Consider the following 20004-nt stretch of genomic DNA (forward strand, 5'->3'; position numbering starts at 1 on the left):
TTAACATCTACTAAATAAAATAAAGAATTAATAATAAGTAAAATACTTATATTTATTTGCTGAAAATCAAGAAAACTGAATGACCATTCTAATACCCATAATGCAATACACTATCCAAAATGGCAGCCCCCAGTGCAAAATAATTAAACGAAGAACGCATTCGGCAAAAATAGATGAATTTTAAGGTGAGTAACTTGTAATACTTCATTGGGCGAACATGTCACATAAATCATTAAATTCTCCAGTACACTGACTTAGTGTAGACCAATTTGTTAAAACCGTTCTCCTATCCCGTCCTGCACGTAGTCGTAATGTAACACGTGCGATCACAAAACAGTCATGACATGTATGTATGTATGTGCCATCACAGGGACATGAATGATGTACACGTTGTATTTCTTTATTGATTGTTGTTTTCCTAACGAAAACATGAATCCTGCTACTACAAATGTAGCCTACACTATACTATCTAATATAAATGTAGGCGAAATAATAAATGTATTCAAGTCATGGCGTAATTATATTTACCCTATGTACACAAGGAAAATAAAAATCTTAAGAAATATTACAGGTCCCTGTGATCTCTGTTTGTAATTGAGATGACAAGACCACAGTAAAGAGAGAGTAAAGTAATGGAATCTTGCAATGATCTGCAAGTACATAAATGTGATGTGAAGTTGATTACTACCTCAACAATAGTGAAATGTAACGTGTGGTTTGTTTTATGATTATTTTGAAAAATTAAGGGTTTGCAGAATGAAAAGAAAACAAGACAAGAAGAAGAAAGGACGCTCTCACTTGAAGAAAGTCAGTTCTGAGGTAGAAAAATGGAGTGAAAAACAAGGCACTGTGGGTGATCATGAGGGATCACTCTTTTCAACAAAACTAGGAAAATCAAGGAAACAGAGGAGAAAGGAAGCAAGAAAATTAAAGAAGGCAAAAAAGTTTGAATTTTTGACCAAGAAGAAGGTACATGTACATATACTCCCTGCAGTGTGAATAAGAAATATCTTAAGTACAGTGTCGCTAGAACAGTAAATAGAAAAAATATAGACCCATGAAGTATATGTATCCTGATTAGATATGTTATCAAGTACAGCAAATCTCAGCAGATGAGAGTTAGAACCCATTAATCTGTTACAGAAGCATATTTGTCTGCTGTGTATCATGCAGTGAAAAATATTAACTCAGAATTGGCAATGTATCTCAGACAGTGCCATTAAGAAATCTATGGCTTTATGACAGTGTGTATTCTTGCAAGCAGTGCCCTTTTGATGTCAAATATTTATTGTTCTCATATTTTATTTATTTATGGAAAGTCTAATTTTGCTCACACTAAGGTGACAAGATTGTAAAACCCTCCTAATATTAGTCTGTGGGCCGACCCCTGAAAAAAAACCTCCAGAAATAGAAATTTTTGTAGGGGGTCTTGGTTACTACAAGATCTTTGCAGATATTATTTGTATATAGTAATATTGCTAATACCAAATTTAAAATGTTCGACAAAAAGTATTTGCACTTGTTTAGTAAATTTGACAAAAACTCATTTTTTTACTTTTTTTCACTCAAAATTGACATTTTGGCAAAATCTTGGTAGATATTTATTGCTCACTGTATCATTATAACAAATGTGGATACTTGTAACAAAATTAATACCAAATGTTTGGTAAATTTGACCAAAAATGTCATTTTTGTCACTTTTTTCACACAAAATCAACATTCTTGAACAATGTCCAGTCTACAGGATCTTAGTTATCTTACTTATAGCAATCAAATACTGATAATGAATGTTTTGTATGGAAAATAAATTCATATATTTTTTAAATTTGACCAAAAATGCCATTTTTTGACTTGTGTACAGTCAGGGCAGAACCAATCCAATCTAAAAGACACAGGAGTAGAATTGTCTACTAAAAGTCAAGGTGACCAGGTAAAGAAGAAAAAGAAGAAAAAGGGGAGTGCAACAAAAACTTCCAAAACAAATGAAACAAATAAAGGCAAAGCAAAGGTAAGATGTGTAGTTTTCAGTTTATATACAGAGAAATGTAATGTCTGAAAAACATGTTGATTATAAAACATGAGAAAGAAAGGTAATATAAAACTACAGTAATGCGGAGAAAAAATACAGAGCAATAAACAGACATGATAAGGTTGAATTTTGTATTAGGTTATATGTGTAAGTTCAATGAAAGAATGTTTGGTAATTATTGAGCATATATAAAATTAATGATTATAGTATTAGTAATTATACTGTAGTGTTAATTTTTATATCAGGTTTTCATTAACTATCTTTGATTGAAGCACTTACTACTGATGGCATAGACCCATATTGGCACAACAGCCGTAAGAACTTCAATTCCCTGGGGCGCATACATTCCATAGCAGCCTCTCTAAGCATATTACAAATTTAAAACACATTAAAAGATTAAATGATTGATTCACATTACAACCTCTATCCTATCACATACCCAAATATACAACTAGGGTGACTGGGGCATAACCAATGTTCACAATTTGCCCTAGAACTTTAACCATTCAGAAACAAATGTCAGTGGGAGGCCCAAACTGATGATGATATACAGATTCTGAGCCAACCACTTTGAACATTCTACCATCATGACCCGACAATGTAACAGTAATAGGAACTAATCAATCTGACTTTCTTTCAGTCTTTGTTAAGTTTGTTTACATTGATTTTCTTATTTGTTTGTTTGTGCCTATTAGACTATAGAACAGACAAAACTGGAGAAGTTAATTGCTGATAATGAAAAGGAAGATCAAGTTATCCACAAACTTGAAAAGAAACTAAAATTAGACAAAAGGAAAAAGTTAGCCACAGCTTTCAGAGATGATGGTCTAGATGGTATCCTTTTAATGACTTTGTCAGAATTTTATTTTCTTTATTTAAAGTATAATTTGTGAAATAAACTAACTTGTCTTTTAAAATGCAGAGAATCCCAAAATTTGTCCTCGAATAGAGAACACACTTTCACATCCCATTGGGAGCAGGCAAGAACAAGATGGCGGACATAATGGATGATCACACATCAACTCTGAAACTCGTTGTTATTAAACTATAACCTAATTTTTGCTCCCTATTAGATTTTATTATGAGTACAGGAAGATTTTGTCAGCAAACAAGCCATTACTTACAAAAATTGCACATATTTTCTGTTTGAATGTGTACAACTTGGCTTGTGTGTATGATAACTTAAAATAACTTAAACCAACAATAAGAGAGTGAAATAGTCCTGAGCTCGAGTATATTGGAAGCATTGCCAAACTTACACAGCGTTCTTTGTAGACTCTCTCACAGCCCTTGGAACTTCGCATTACTCTAAAATTAAAGCTAAACATACTCCATGACTGTACTCGAATATCCTTGTACTGCGCGCCCTCATCGACCACATAGGGATAACTTCGTTAACGTGTGACTGCGACGCTCTGTGTCACACGTCAATGAATAGTTATCTCTATCATGGTCGATGAGGGGGCACAGTACAAGGATATTCGAGTACGGTTATATAGCTGGTATTGGTACATACAAATTAATTCGTTTAGCTTTAATTTCAGTAAAGCAAAGCTCCGAGGGCTATGAGAGAGTCTACGTCCTTTGCCATTCCCAAACATGTTTGTTCTTGCTTCAAATACAAAGCACCCAAATGCATTCATCATAGATATGTATGTTGGTGTTTTTTCCATAACTGCAACAATTCAGATTTGTTGGAGTTTTGTGATTCGGAAAACAGGGCATCCCTGATAGATTATGATCAGGGAAATATCTTTGATGAGGAAGAGAGTAACAGTGATCAAGATTTGAGTGATGATGAAATAGCTGTAGCTGTGTTTGGTAAAAAGAAAAGTAATTCTTTGAAGGAGTCAACTATAGGAAAGTCAAGAAAGCAAGCAAAGAATATGATTGATGAGGATAATTCGGTGCAAAGAAGTGGGGGAGAAAATGATGACGAGGAAGAGGATGGAGAAGAGAAAGAGTGGGAAGGTGAAGGAGGGGATGGAGAGAGGGAGGATGATGATGGGACAGATTATGAGGAAGATGGAGAAGAGGGGGAGGAAGAGGAATTCATAGTCAATGACCATAATTCAGATGGATCAGAAAATGAATATGAATCTGATGACAATGTCAGGACAAAACAGGATCTTGAAACCATCCATGATAACGGTATTAGAAAAAAAAGGAAAGCAATCAATGAAGGTGATCAAGACAAGCAAAATGTTCACAAGAAGAGGACGAGAACTGATGATGCTGAGGGACATCAGAATAAATCTACAGATGACGACGAATCAGATAACAGTGACATTGCCATTGAAACAAATGAAGACCCGGTGGTAGAAACCCCCGGAAAGAAAAAGAGGAAAAGGAAAAAAGAGGAAGTGAAATATGATATATATGGACGAGTTATCAGTGGGGAAGAAAAGACGGCTGGTGAGACGTATGTACCACCTCAACAGAGAGCTAAAATGATGGCAAGGGATGACAATAAAGAGAAGTTAGACAGGTTACGAAGACAGATGAAAGGTTATTTGAACAGGTGAATGTTTGTCTTTTTTAGTGGTAACCTTTTTTTGAGCACAACTTGCCTATTATTTGTCAAGACAAAGAGATTGTGGTAAGTGAAAATCATCACCCGAGGCTTTCTCATAAACCCTTGCTGAAAATATCCAAAATAGCCAAACACATGGCTAGTGCATTTGTGCTTCTTTCCAAGAATGCAAAGTTGAGTTACCAAGGTGCTAATTTATCACCCAAAATTATATGCAAGTTGGTAATCAATGCAAGTGTACTAAAGGCAAATACAAATCCTGACTTCACTGTTCCTGTAGTTTCTGTGGGATTAACAAAATACTACACTGGTGCACAGGAATACATAATTATATTCCGTTGTTAATATTTTGCCTTTCCATTTTTTTCACCTCTAGACTAAGTGAATCTAACATGCAGTCTATCTGTACACAAATAGAAGAACTATATCTGAAACACAGCAGAAATGGTAAGGAAATAATATTGATCATTTCCACCAACCTGTCATGATAGTTATCTGTTGTGTTTTTTGTAGATGATGTAGTTATGAAGCCAGTATGTTTGGTAATAATTAAGTTCCTGTACCACCACCAATGGTTCTTATTGCTTTTGGGTAACATTTCACCTGTTCAGGTCGACAGACTTGGTCAAACTATCCATTTGCTGGGTTTACCGCTAGGTGGCAAACGAATAGCTTGACAAAGCCTGTCGACCTTTCCAGGCAAAACGTTACTAGTAAGTAATAAGAACCCTTGGTCATGATACAAGAACATATTATTGCTATGTTTTACCGACCTGATAAACAGTGTACCCTCTAATGATAGCCAAATTTTGTTGTTGTGAGTCATAATGAGAAAAATGTCATTTCTTGCAAGTTACCACATAGTAAGAGATAGGGGAACACCAAATTTTGGTGCATGAATAGAGATTATGTGCGTCAATGGCGTGTCAAATTGACTTAGAGGGCACACTGCTGATGAACATGTTTGAGGATATCAGTATGTTTGATGTTTGTATATGCCTGAGTGGCTGTGAGTATGTTGTATAATATGTATATTGTGTAAATAGGTGTTTGGATGTGTGTGTGTGTGTGTGTGTGTGTGTGTGTGTGTGTGTGTGTGTGTGTGTGTGTGTGTGTGCGTGCATGTGTGCACCCTGCTTTTAGGCTGTCCATTGTAACACCTAAGTCTACATGACTGAGACACTACAATAACAATTATTTTATTTATCTAAACCAAACCTTTCAGATATGAGTGAGACACTCAGCAGTTTGATATTTGAAGTGTGTATATCACATACAGCAACTCCAGAAAGACTAGCAATGGAACACATGATGTTACTCTCTTTATTACACAGTAAGGTTGGCAGTGAAGTCGGTAAGTAACAGGTACAAAATTAATGTATATATGGACTATAATGTAAGGTTGGCAGCGAAGTCAGTAAGTTACATGTGTATACAGACTGTAATGTACATGTAAGGCTGGCAGTGAAGTTGGTAAGTACTACAATACTCAAAAAGTCTCACTGCTTTAATAACCGATTCCTAAGTTGGCCACCCCTTAGGCAGGGAGACCTGTGAATCTATTTAGATCGTTAGTTTGAAAGGTAAAGCATTAAAATGAGTTGGCTTCTCACCACCGCCTCGAGGATAGAAAGACATCTTGGAATGATTCACGGAATCTACCAGTTGACACGTTAACTCAGCTGGTTAGAGCACTCTGACTAGTGTTTAGGGGGACGTGGGTTCGATTCCCACATGTGTCACTTTTCCTCCCTCATTCATAACAAATTCATTCAATACTGATATCATTATTGCATACCCATATGCAAATGAGTGTGCAAACATTTTATGTACACAAAACCACATGAAAGCGCAGTCATGGTAATGAAATTTCCTGTTTGGGATAAATGTACACCATATAATTATCCTTGAGTGCGAGAATGGCTACTTAGGATATTTAAACCCAGTGTTTATTCTGCACTCTCATTCACTTCACCCATAAAAGTATGACTACAGTGAAGTCATACAGATATCCCAATTACACCACAATGACACCCACTCACCAAAAGCTACAAAAGTATTGTTTTTATTACTTCAAATTGAAGTTTAGCTATGAAGTAGGTAATATTGGAAGATAGTTAATATTCTTGTAAACTATAGACAGTACATGTAGTAACTTTATCATATCCTCGGTATCACTTCCGATGTAATCCCAGCACACTTCACCCAAATATGGCATAGTTGATATCTGTTTATTCAGTGATTTGGATTTGGTTTTTTTCTCACTAGCTTGTGAAAAAATAATGTTTCACTATCATTTTATATGGTTAATATGTGATTTAGATGATGGTTCTGTGCCACTACATAGGATATATGATAAAAACTTTACGGCCCAGATATGGGTTTTGCGGACCTCAGTCATACAACTTACAGGCCCTAAGTCAGCCCCTTCCATCATACATCTGTCTGCAAAACCAAAATCCAGGCCGTAAAGTTCACTATGATTCATCGTCCAAATTAATGTGTAGCACAGTGTAAGACTATCAATGTTCATGTAAGCTGAATTTCTGTTGAGTAAAACTTTCATGTTTTGCTTCTAAAGGAGAATACATTGTGTCTTGAAGTACTATTGGTAGACTATTGTAGTCATATGGCTCACATTGTTTTTGATATTTTTTATCTGCAATTTTCTCTGCGAAATGTTTGCTATGTTAAAATCCTGCATTTGATTACAACACATGGTTAATAGTACCATACTACATTGTAGTTTCAGCATGGCTGTCGATAACCGTTAACATAATTTCTGTGAGTTTTAAAACGTCTCCACATAGCCAGTTCTTTCATGTTTGCACTCCTTCATATTCATGAGTCTTCTATTCCTTGCAGGTGCACATTTCCTTCAGAACCTTGCCAAGAAATTGAATGATGTCTACCAACAAAATGACAATTATGGAGAAGGCAAGGAATGTGATAACGTTGTCTTACTCTTTGCCCATCTCTACAATTTTAAGGTAAGGCTTGTCTTTCATATATTCAAATATCTAAAAATTATTGTGCTGTATATCAAATATAGAATATACAGTATACAACAAGATGTTATTCCTCAATAGTTTTCTTTGTTCAACAAAGGAAAAAATGAACAACCTAAGGGGGCTTTGTCACTACTCATCTAGCAACTCATAGTGACAAACCCCTTAGGTCACAAGTATTTTCTGGCTGAATGAAGAAAAATATTGGAGAATAACATAATTATTCTAATGCCAGTAATATCAAAGAAAAAGCAAGGAAAGTAATGGCAGTTTTGAATGTTTTGACTCGTATTTCAAACACAGCAAAACTAATGATGTTGACACATATTGTCATGGTTTAGAATGACCAGGATAGAAATTCCATATTTTTTTCTTCAACTTGTGCATGGTATAATTTCCCCCATACCTACTGTTACTATTCTTCTTCATCTTCAAAATTGTGTGGATCGTCATCTATCTGAGTGTTATCCCATAATTGTGTTCATATATGTACAGAGAACAGAAAGAGTCCCGTCGTTAACAATTGATTTGAATGTGTTTGTTAAGTTTGACTGAATTGTGTCAGTGGAAAAATTATTTCCAGTGTCTATTGCCAAAAGAAAAATAAGGAAAGGTTCACAGTGAGTGTTAGGCTTTATGTAGTAGGGTTATTCCCAAGCTATCTATCTATCTATCACTTTATTGGACTGAGGAAATTTTATCTCAACAAGTGTTTAAGGTATACATTATATCTGGTCATGCACATGGAAGAAGCAGCTTATCAGGATGTCCTATTGTTACTTATTCCTGATTCCTGATCTTTGCACAATTATCAATGAGAATATATTCCTGATCTGGTAAATCAATGTCAAATATTTAACAGGAGCCTCAGTATTCAACTATTGTTAATGTTGGCCACACTTCTGGTTCAAAAGCTGTTAAATGATTCTCAGCACACCTAGTGGCCAAACTAGATAATCTTTTGTTTTTCAGATAACTGGAATAGTTTATTCACAACAACTATATCTTATATGAACATTAATTGAACTGATTTTGTATATTGTGTTCTGTTAGTGCAGGTGATCTATTGTGTGCTCACATACATTTGTATGATATACTTTGCAGCCCACACTTCCAGTCCAATGCTTTGAAACAGCACTTCAAGTGGCCAAACTAGATAATCTTTTGTTTTTCTGATAACATGATCATGACATGTTCACAACAACTACGTCATACATGTATGTGAACATCAACTGAACTGACTTTGTATTTCATTTTGCAGGTAATTCATTGTGTATTAATTTATGACATCATCAAGAAGCTGGTAGAAGGTTTTACAGAAAGAGATATTGAGATGATACTTCTACTGCTGAAAAGTAAGTCCTGCTTTGATAGTTCTCTTAATTGTGTTTGATGAAAATATAGTGACATGTTGGAAATGACATATGAATTTAGTAAAAGGAAAAGAAAAACAAACTTGACTGTATTGTCACAATCTATCCATTGTTACTGTGAATGCCTTCAATGAGGTATTGTATACTCTAGCCTACTCCCTCCTCCATTTATTTCTGAGTGGCTCAAGTCCTAGAAAAGAAACCACTATTGTGCCACAGTCAACTCAGCTGTACAATTGGGACCTGGTAGGATAGAGGTTGTTATGTGAATGCTTTCATTGTATGCGCTTATAGAGGCTGCAATAGACTGTATGCTCAACAGGGAGTTTAGGAAGGCTGTGGGAATGTACTACATAAAATCTACCATTATAATTATTAATATTACTTGAGTGATGAGTACACCTGGTACCAGATTTCCCCTGCTATAACTAAAATTCTTAAATTGTAGCACTGCCTGTAAAATATGTCATGGCACTCTGCCCACAATGTACCGGGGTAGTTGGCCAGTGTGATGTCATACCTTAGGATGATTTTTTTTTCTTCTATTTCGCATAACCCGACTGACCCAAATTTTCAGCTCCAACATCAAAATAATTTATTTTAATTTTTGCCTGCCTCTCATATTTTGTGGCACAGCACCCTCTCTGGCAAGAATAAGCAAGTATCTGTATAGTCCATGTCATCTACAGTCATGGCGGCAGCAACAACACTTATTCATAAATAGAGCATTTCTTTCATGATTGAAGTTAGTCAAGTAGGGGGAGGGTTTTCACGGGCTTGTTCCCTGGAATCCAATTAAAAAAGATAGAGAGGAGGAAAAAGAAAGGTAAAGAAATATAAAGCAAATGCTTCTTCTTTTTTTTAATCAACTGACGACCCATAGCTGCTATGAAAATGTAATGAGAAACAAAGAAGAAACTAGGATCACCCTTATAGACTAGACTAACTGTATTAACATGTAAACAAACTAGAAGAACAAAGATTCAGTGATGAAATTCTTTTTACTCAGTCAAATGATTACAGGGAATTAATCCATTTATTGAATCTTACAGTTTACATTTTACATTTCAATAATATTCAGTTTGTCGTTTCAATTTGTCTTGTTCCTAGATGTTGGGATGTCTCTCCGAAGAGACGACTCGGTATCATTGAAGGAAGTCATCCTTCAAATACAGAGTAAGGCCACTGAAGTCAAGGACAAGTTCAAAGACCAGTAAGAGTTCACTTTATCTTCATTGCATGAATTCTTGTATAAATTATTGTAGGACAAAAATTAATGTAGACATTCATTTTGTCACTATCTTGAAACAGTTGGTACACCTGTGAAGAAAGAATACATGGCCCACTTACCATGTAATAACAATGTTGTGGTAGAAAACAGCCACTGAGAAGTCATTTTATCAACACTATAAACTTCAGTGGCCAAGTGGATAAACCACTTGCCTTTTACCACTGCAGTCAGGGTTCAAACCCATTCAGGTTTTCCCCAGGTTCTCTGGTTTCCTTCTGCGTTAACACTGAACCCATGAGAGATGACCCTCACTGGACTTCTTGGGAGTCAAGTGTTTATATACTTAAAGAACTATCCAGGATAAATAAGATTATAATTATTATTATTCATCTGTATCCCTGATAATCCTCTTTCAAACAATGGTAAGATTGCATGTTTATATTGAGTCGTGTAATAATACTCACTTTTGTAACCTCTCTAACCCTAGTGTAACTTGTCACAATTTGTCTACAATGGACCAGGCACTTTTCAGTCCGATTTTATTTCTGATCAAACGTTTGAATATCAGAATCAGAATCTACTTATGAGATAAGAGTTAATAACTGATTGGCAGATACGTAAAGGGAATAATGAAACTGATCTTTCATGAATCATAGAATTTGAAAATCTTAGTCAAGCGCCCTCATTGCCCAACCTGGAATGCTAGTATGTCTCCCTTATAGCTGGCAAGTTAATATGGAGACTGTTTGCATGCAAATGATCACAGCTGTCTATTACATTACATGTATATTAGGGATTAATCAAATGTAGTTTGTTATTAAAGATTTAATGAGTTTTCTCGTATCTTTCTTCTTGTTATTTTCAGCACCCGTGTCAAGTTCATGTTAGAAACCATCTCAGCTTTAAGAAATAACAATTTCAGAAAGATTCCCAATTATGATCCAACACATATGGAACACCTGAAGAAAATTCTTCGAGCGTTACTTAAAGGTAAAACTTGTGTTTAGTTTAAATTTGATACAATGTACTGTACCTCTCTCTTAGTACATTTATGGGTATGGCAACCACTGTTGTTGCACTCAATGCTGGTCTGCATGATTGGTTCCTTTCACCAATTCAATACACCCATTGTCTAGGCAGCCATTATTCACCTGAACTATATTGACATGCAGGGTCACAACTTTTGAATTCAGAGAATAAACCCTGCATGATTGTGTCCAGGGTGTAAGATTATATATACAATGTATGGAGCTGCACAACAAGACATGCTAAACCAATTCATCAACAGTGGCTCTGTGTCCTTTCTCCAATGGACCTAACACTATGATATACACGTCACTAGAAAAACAACAGGACATGACATTGGGCTGTTTGACTATATCTATAACGTGGCCTTGAACCTTTTGAAATTAGTCCAAATACGGTATGTGGGTGAATAACCACTCCAGAGTGTATTAGAGCAGAAATGACAAGACACGCTGTGTAATTCATAGCAATGGATCCCTCATTGTATTTTTGGCAATGAACTCAACATACAATTGAGTGTATTCATCCATTCACTCCAAAAGAATCCAGTTGGGATATGACATTGTTCATTCAGTTTGATAATATGTGGATTAAACTCTTTTGAAGCTGTAAGTCCTGAATCATCCCTCAAGGGTGTATGGTTAAAGCAGTAACAACAAGACATGCTGTTCAATTCATGGATCTTTGTCCTCTTTCCAATGCACTTTAATATAACATACAGTGAACTACACAATTTGTCGCGTCAGTGCCAGGAAGGTCGTATCTGCAATACATTGTATAGCAGATACCACCTTATTTCACTGACGAGATGAATTGCTTGTATTCATTTGGGCACTATACAAGAAACATTATCAGGAATTGACATTCACCTCCATTATGCAAGAAGCATTATCAGGACTCGACATTCAGCTCCACTATGCAAGAAACATTATCAGGACTTGACATTCACCTCCACTATGCAAGAAGCATTATCAGGACTTGACATTCACCTCCACTATGCAAGAAACATTATCAGGACTCGACATTCACCTCCACTATGCAAGAAACATTATCAGGACTTGACATTCACGTCTAATGACTCTGATTCTCTTTGATAATATAAACTCCACTGAAATCAGGGGATCAACTTTGAATCATTAATTAGGTCAGCTGTATAGCTAAGAATTAACAAGCAAAGCAAGACAACATGCTACTTTATTCGTAAACTATCACTCACCTCTTGTCTTTTCCATATACACTTAAACACCTACACTGAGAATATAATAATTATAAATGTGTACAGTACATAATACTTATCCATGGGATTTCTTTAAACTTGTAGATCCCTGATGTTGAGGGGAAATGCTGTTCAATCGATTGACAATGATCAATCATGTTTTCTTTGTCCAAGTGAATTGTAGTGCATACAGTTATTCACAATTATTTTAGGATTTTGTGTTTGTGCCAAGATTTTTTATATCACCAATGAAGTGCCCCTGCGGTCATGTTCTCAATGCAAGCATTGTTCCTGTCCTATCATGCTGAAGTAAAGTTGACTGTACAGTCATACCTCTGTATGTATCATCCATAGGCAATGGAGAGAACTCTCTGATGTCTATGGTGCATCTGTCCACAAATTTCACTAAATAGTACATGTATACAATGTGATATGATTTATTGCAATATAGGTCTACTGACCAGTGAGCATACATCACAAAAACAATACAGACAGACAGACAGACAGACAGACAGACAGACAGACAGACATACATACATACATACATACATACATACATACATACATACATACATACATACACATGTTATGTAACTAAACGGAAAATAAATGGAGAAGGTAACAATATCAGATCAAAGACACATCAACAAGTTATAGCTCTTTATTCCTAATTTTAAATGCTTGATAGATAAAGAGGCCAAGTTGCCTAATAACAAACTCGTCACAGGAAATTAAATCAATGAATTTGAAAAAGGTTGGTAGCCTTGCCAGTAATGTTGTTGAATGTGCTTGTGTCTAATTGCTTCTTATTTAGGACATACTACAACAAAATGGACTTCATCTTCAATATCTTGACATCTAGTACATGGCCTTTGAACATACATTGAACTTGTATGTGAACTGTACAAGTTATATATGTCTATTATTAGCCCTGCTCCTTATGGGCACAGCCTGATGTGGGGTTATCACAAAAGGTTCTGTGCATCCATCATCAGTACACAGCCATATCTTTGACATGCGATGGTCAATTTCATTCAAATCTGGCACAAAGATGATGTACTGCAAGAAACATAATGTATTTCACTTTGTTTCATGACATTCTTTAAATATTACACAATGTCAGCCATATTTGTTGTAAAAATCAAAATATAGCCCATTTTCCAAAATAGATAGAGTTACCAATCATGTATGTTCCCAATGTTATAAGGTTTAGGCTTTCTTTCAAGAACTTGGCCCTTTGAATTCAACCTTGTGGGTCATTTTCCAAAATCGATCTATTTCATGAATATCCTGGACACTTGTGGTATTATAATAGCGATCTATTTTCTTTCAGGTTTTTATTTTGCAAAAGTGATACAATTTATGTCTCTACACATGCATCATTTTAGTCCTTGCTAGTGTACATGACTGTCACTGAATGGTCACCATCTTTGTAGTACAAATTCACTATTTGTATGATAATAAATCAATACTTGATTCAAGTTTATACATGTACTATACTACCGGTATATCATCATATATGACTTTTCTGCTGTTCTGCTGAAATAGTGCTTATCTTCCTAGTTTTAATATAAAAAAAATTAATTACTATAAACAAACTTTTGTCTAATTCTGTAGATCATTCAAGTCAAGAAGGCCAACTTCGGATATCACTCAATGACCTATTGTCTGCAGAAGAGAAGGGAAGATGGTGGATTGTTGGATCAGCCTGGGTTGGACAGCAGACATTGCAATCTCAATCTGAAAGTAAGTTTTCACTCAACTCTATGAAAAGACCTTTGGAATTTCCCATGTTCTTATCACTGCCAGTATCATAAAGAGTGATTTGTTTGGTTTTGTGTGTCATACATTTAGATATTATTCCCCAATATTTTTCTCCATTCAGTGAAGGAAAATATGGGTGACCTAAGGGGCCCTTGTCACTATGAGTTGCTAGACTCATAGCGACATCGATCCCTTAGGTCATGAGTATTTTCCAGCTGATTGAAGAAAAATATTGGGAGTTTAATATAATTAAACAATTGCCAGTAAAGAAATCCGGAAAGTAATGGCAATTTTAGGTGTTTTGACTCATATTTCGAATATAGCAGAACCAATGACGTAGACATGAATTGTTGTAACGTAGAACAACCAGAGTATATATCCCATATTTTTTTGTTCAACCTGGCTCGTGCACGGTTTAAGTTACTTCATCAAACTTCATTTTTGACAGTTTCAAACATACATACATTTCTCGTTTCGCAGTAGTATATGATGTGTCTTATCATGTCCTTCAATGAATGACCAGTAATACCTAAATGATGTAGTAATTATCTCATTGTCCCCATAGGTTGGCCTATCTTTTTTATATTTCAACTATTTTGTTTTCACAGAGAAACAGGATTCAGTGTCAACAAATCCTGTCGGTGGTAAAATCTTAGAGTTGTCACGGAAACAGAGAATGAACACTGATGTGAGACGTAATATTTTCTGTATTATTGTGACTAGTGAGGTAAGTTATACATGTTTGTGGTGCCCATCCAGTGTTGCATTTTTGTTAATTTGGGTACTTCATACAGTCCTCTGTGTGTGTGTTTATGTTTATGCAATGTTCATACATGTGTATGCATGCATACATGTATGGATGTACAAATAAACCACAGTTCAGATCACACAACAACTTTGAACTTTTACTGGTACAATGTTGACCCCCTCAATGTCACTCTCTAAAGTGGAATTAATAAATATTTGCTTAGCTCTCAAACCCCATGCCGTTTCTTTCCTCAATCAGTCACATCATTCCTTTCTGACTATGATCAATCATTGGGAGTTTCTAGATCATCAGAAGTTGAGTCCACCCACCAGCTACAAAATGAAAATCAAAGATAGTTCAGAACATGCTTAGTCGTACACATTGCCAAAAAGGATGAAATTACTAAAATGAAAAGATGTTATGATTTCCGCTAACAGACCATAAATAAATTCAGGGAAAAAAGTTGCAATCAAATATTTCAACAAATGTCTTCGCTAATTCTTAGTTCTATTTGCATCCAAGTTGTTGAATTTCACTATGTATGCATGTTTCAATATCGATACTTACAACAAGAAATAAAAAAAAGAGTTAACAATGGGTGAATGTAAGATGGTAAGATCTATAAGAAAATAGTTGATTTATGGCTGAAAGAAATGATTACATCTTTTTCACTGACTTTCACTTGCAAGTGACTTGTCAAAATGTATAATGAATTTAACAATTTACCAGTACTATCAAACCTTGACATTCACATTGATTGGTCAACACTCTTTCCTGATTTCACAGGACTACATAGATGCCTTCAACAAGTTACTACATTTGAATCTGAAGGTCAGCCAAGAGAGAGAAATAGTGTATGTAATACTTGACTGTTGTATACAAGAGAAAGCCTTCAATCCCTACTATGCATACCTGGCGGGTAAATTCTGCCAGTATGATAGAAAATTTCAGGTGAGAGTAATAGAATCATATTAAGTTATCAAATTTACCTCAAAATTAACAGTATGAATTTCACTGGTACTTGATATAGAAAAGGCTGAAAGCTGTTGGAAAATCAGAAAAACTTACAGACTTAATCCAAGGAATAAGGGTCTTATAAGTTGTTACAGTAATTACTTATAACATCCTTATTCCTTGGATTAAGTATATATTATGTGTCGTCTGAAGATCGCATTCAAGCGTGAAACTCTAAGTAACAACTCTGTACCATAACTTGTGTATTTTGTGTAAATACAGCTCTACTTCTCAGTATTGAGCGTTTTTCCTTCAGTTTATGACTTACCTCTTACGCTGAATTAGTGTATATATATGTGTGTGTGTGTGTGTGTGTGTGTTTTATGTAGGTTTTAATTTCAACATTACGGCAGTCTAGTGAAATAGTAAAAAAATAATTCCATCTTTCTTCATTGTGAATTTTAGTTTCTGCATCAAGATAAAGAAGAACGTTATCACACATTTATTTTGATTACTTTACTGACTTGTTGAACCTAAAGTATATCTTTTAATTAAGAAATTTGGTCAGAAAATAAATTTTAACAGTATTTGAGGTAATTTTATTTTCATTACAGATAGCTTTCCAGTTTGCTCTGTGGGACAAATTTAAAGTCATGGACCAGCAGACAGCTATACAATCTTCAAACTTAGCTAAATTGGTAGTCCATCTCTTAGTAACAAAGTCCCTGGTTTTATCAGTTCTAAAGGCAAGTAGATTAAACGTTTTTATTTGTTTACTAGTAGTATGTTTTGATAGTAGACTTCGTGTTAGTTCTATATCCAGTTACCTTTTCAAAACCTGTAATGATCAGATCACACAACAACTTTGAACTTATACCGGTACAATCTTGATCCCCTCAAAGTCACTCTCTAAAGTGGAATTGATAAATATTTGGAACTTTTGGAGTAACTAGTCCCAGTCCTTTCTAAAACTTAAGTCCTCTTGGGAATCGATAGCGCCGATCACACCAAAAATGGCTTGAATATTATTTGTCGCCTTGCAAAGAGATTTATGGTTTGTTTTGATGAACCCAAGGCAAAATGATGCATAGCAAGTCTCAATGAATTTTTGCTATAATTTTTTTTATTTATTTGCTGCTGAAATTTAGATGTTAAATCAAATATGCAACAAATACAATTACTTTGTTTTTGAAATTTTCCTTAACTAGTTTTTTTTCACAATATCTTGGGTTTTTCTTCTTTTTTGTGTGTCTTACTCCCCTCTTTTGATCTGTAAACCTTTTCTTTTTTTTGTTTGTTCTTCGTCCTGTGCTTGTCTTCTGTTTTTGTGAAATATTTTCTTTGAAAATGTTCAATAACCATCAAAATTAAAAAAAAATTAAAAAAAAAACTAGTCTCAGTCTGGCTGTCTTGTCCATAGATATAGGTTTGAAACAGCTCACAAACAGCAAATTCAAATTACATTAGCTATGTTAGACTGATTTAAAGTGAGTTAAGGGACCAAGTTTTAATCCTGGGTCATCATATTAGTTTTATCAATAAGGATTACATGGGATCATTCTTTTGTTCTGAATCAACTTTTTTCTATAGCTTTGCCCAAAAAAGCTAGATTTTTATCTTAATCCGAATTGGGCATTGAAACAGGTACCACTATCAAGTAAAGTATGTATTAATATGTTTGCATACATTCAGAACTTATCATAAGGTTTTCACCTTAAATTCTGATCAAACAGTTTGCTGATTTTTGTTTTTGATTTCCGTCAATCGACTACTTTAACTACCATTCCTTGAGATGTGCACAATTGCATGGAGACTATAAAATCTTCTCAACAAGCATCGTCAGAGATACTTAAAAACAAAATCAAAGCAGCCTCAACTGCCAAACTACTACCCAGTCTCTCATAATATCAAAAAATATATATTTTGTGTTTATTTATTGTCTTCCCCAAGTTTTTCTTTCCTTTTCTTTGTTTCAAGTTTGAGTTATTAAAGATGTACATGTATACATGTATGCCAGATAAGGATGAAAATTTAGGTAAAAAAACTGTGTCTGACAGCTAAGTAAAAAGTTGGTCCTGAACAAAAGAATAGTCTATCTAAGTGTTATATCTGTACTGATGAAATGGCACTAATGTTAGATCGTGGAATTGAATCATTGGCCTTTAAATACTTCATGTATGGATTATTAATAATATAAATACATGTTTCATCATACCTTTCAGGTGATCGAATTTGCCGAGATGAATAAACCAATGATGCACTGGTTACGTCAGGTGCTATTAGAACTACTACTTCATACACCTAAGGATGCCAGCAAAGCCGTATTTTCCAGGATTGCATCATACCCCAAACTGCAACCACTGAGGGATGGTTTGCGATTATTTATGCATCATTTCTTATTGAGACAGAAACATAAAATGTCAGAAGAATCATCCATAGGAAAACTGAAAGCAATGGTGACGGTAGCTGAAGAAGCAATGCAAGGACATGACTCGTCAATGATGTTATAAATGCTAACTTTTTACAACTTCATATATAGCAAACGATATTTTAAATTCCTGAAACACTGCAAAAGTTTCCTGTAATTATTGCCAGTATGGAGAACCGCAGTGGAAGTCTTCTAAGTTTTACAAGAATATTAGATATTAATAATGGTTTACTCTTCCATACTAGATGACCAAAAGGTCAAATTAAACACAACTGAAAAATAAACACTAAACGTGGACAAATATTCATATAAAATGCATAGAGGAATATGAAAATAAACTGCCCTTTCAAACATATTATGACTGCTGTGTAGTATTGTTCTGGAGTGTTAGAAGTCTGGTAACTGATAAAAGTGGCTGAAACTTGCATACTTTATGCTATACTTTTGTTGGGTAATTCTGTTAAAAACATTTGGGGAGCTCACAGGTAGAGTTCACCTACTTGGTAACATTATGTGTAATTTTAAAGAAATTTTCTGAATTGGTAGTACGGGGGCATCTGGCAGATTTTTGGGTTTCGTGTGAAATTTATGTTAATTTTTGCCAACATATCTCATTGTGTTCCCATCATCTGAACAATTAAAAAATATATGTTGGCAATTTTTATTTCAATATTAAGGGTAATTTTTGCAGCAATTTCATAAATGATGTAAAATCATGGTTTTTCTGTATATTGATGGCACATTAAAATGTGTGAACTGTACTATTGCTTTATATCTGTATAAATGTACTTATGGGTATCCTGTAGACTATAAACCTGTAGACTGTTGTATAATTTTGCATTTTAATCACAATATTATAAATTCTGGCTTCTTTATTTGCATATCATTTGCATATTATGTATGATGGTTTATTTGATTTCCAGTATTGTTTGATGTTGCTGATTGCTATTCTTTCAAAAATGTACGCCAACCATGAATTATTTCAGTTACTATGAATACTCTGGTTGGTTTTTATCTTTTAAAGCACTAGTAAGTCCAAACCTTGACTATGCTTCCTCAGTGTCTTCCCCACATATGTACGAGTAGGGATATTGCATTTTTGGAAAAAGTGCAGCGTCTGTTCACCAGGATGATTCTGCAGCTCGGTGGCTTGAATTATGAGGACAGTTACGCATATTGAAACTGACAACTTTAGAAACTAGATGAATTAGAGCTGATTTGATGGAAGTTTATTGCCATTTACATATTCTCCTTGATCCAGTAGTATTTTTCAAAGTATCTACTTCGACAACAAGGGACATAGATTGAAATGATTTAAGTACAGATTCAGATTGGCTATACCTAAATATTTTTTTCAGTCAACATGTTGTAAACATTTGGAACAGTTTACCAGAAAGGATTACTGTTATTAATACACCAATTAAATCATTGTAATTACTTAGTTATTATTTTAATCCAGATTAGATATACGTAAATATTTTTCCAGTCAATATGTCGTAGATATTTGGAACAGTTTACCACGGTTATTGTGATTACATCAATTAATCATATTAAAGTGTGTATTGATAACACCTCAGAACAGTAAGGGGGCTATAAAAGCCTCAATGGCTTCCTTCCCCATGTACATTCATGAGTGCATGCATGGTAAAAAAATAAAGTTATTCATTTATTGCATAGAACGGCCCTTGCCAAAT

General features: G+C 34.7%; 1 protein-coding gene and 1 non-coding gene across 2 annotated transcripts; both read left to right on the forward strand.

Annotated features, from left to right (window-relative positions):
- The first annotated feature begins 55 nt into the window (after positions 1-55).
- Positions 56-19124, forward strand: LOC144433959 (nucleolar MIF4G domain-containing protein 1-like). The gene is made up of 16 exons (XM_078122376.1): positions 56-185; positions 747-969; positions 1862-2008; positions 2725-2863; positions 3719-4550; positions 4939-5009; positions 5788-5916; positions 7428-7552; positions 8832-8925; positions 10054-10156; positions 11040-11164; positions 14034-14162; positions 14789-14907; positions 15715-15879; positions 16497-16628; positions 18105-19124. The coding sequence occupies exons 2-16, from the start codon at positions 757-759 to the stop codon at positions 18390-18392; spliced, it is 2811 nt and encodes a 936-aa protein (XP_077978502.1). The 5' UTR covers positions 56-185; positions 747-756; the 3' UTR covers positions 18393-19124.
- Trnat-agu (transfer RNA threonine (anticodon AGU)) lies at positions 6230-6304 on the forward strand. Its single transcript has one exon. It is a non-coding gene; the product is annotated as a tRNA-Thr (tRNA).
- Positions 19125-20004: the final 880 nt, after the last annotated feature.

This window comes from Glandiceps talaboti, chromosome 4 (assembly GCF_964340395.1).
Source record: "Glandiceps talaboti chromosome 4, keGlaTala1.1, whole genome shotgun sequence".
Classification (NCBI taxonomy): domain Eukaryota; kingdom Metazoa; phylum Hemichordata; class Enteropneusta; family Spengelidae; genus Glandiceps; species Glandiceps talaboti.

Coding starts and splice junctions, on each gene's coding strand:
- LOC144433959 (XM_078122376.1), top strand. CDS start 757: ATGAAAAGAAAACAAGACAAGAAGAAGAAAGGACGCTCTCACTTGAAG. Junction 14,908..15,714: donor GTATTATTGTGACTAGTGAG/GTAAGTTATACA, acceptor CTGATTTCACAG/GACTACATAGATGCCTTCAA. Junction 15,880..16,496: donor AGTATGATAGAAAATTTCAG/GTGAGAGTAATA, acceptor TTTTCATTACAG/ATAGCTTTCCAGTTTGCTCT.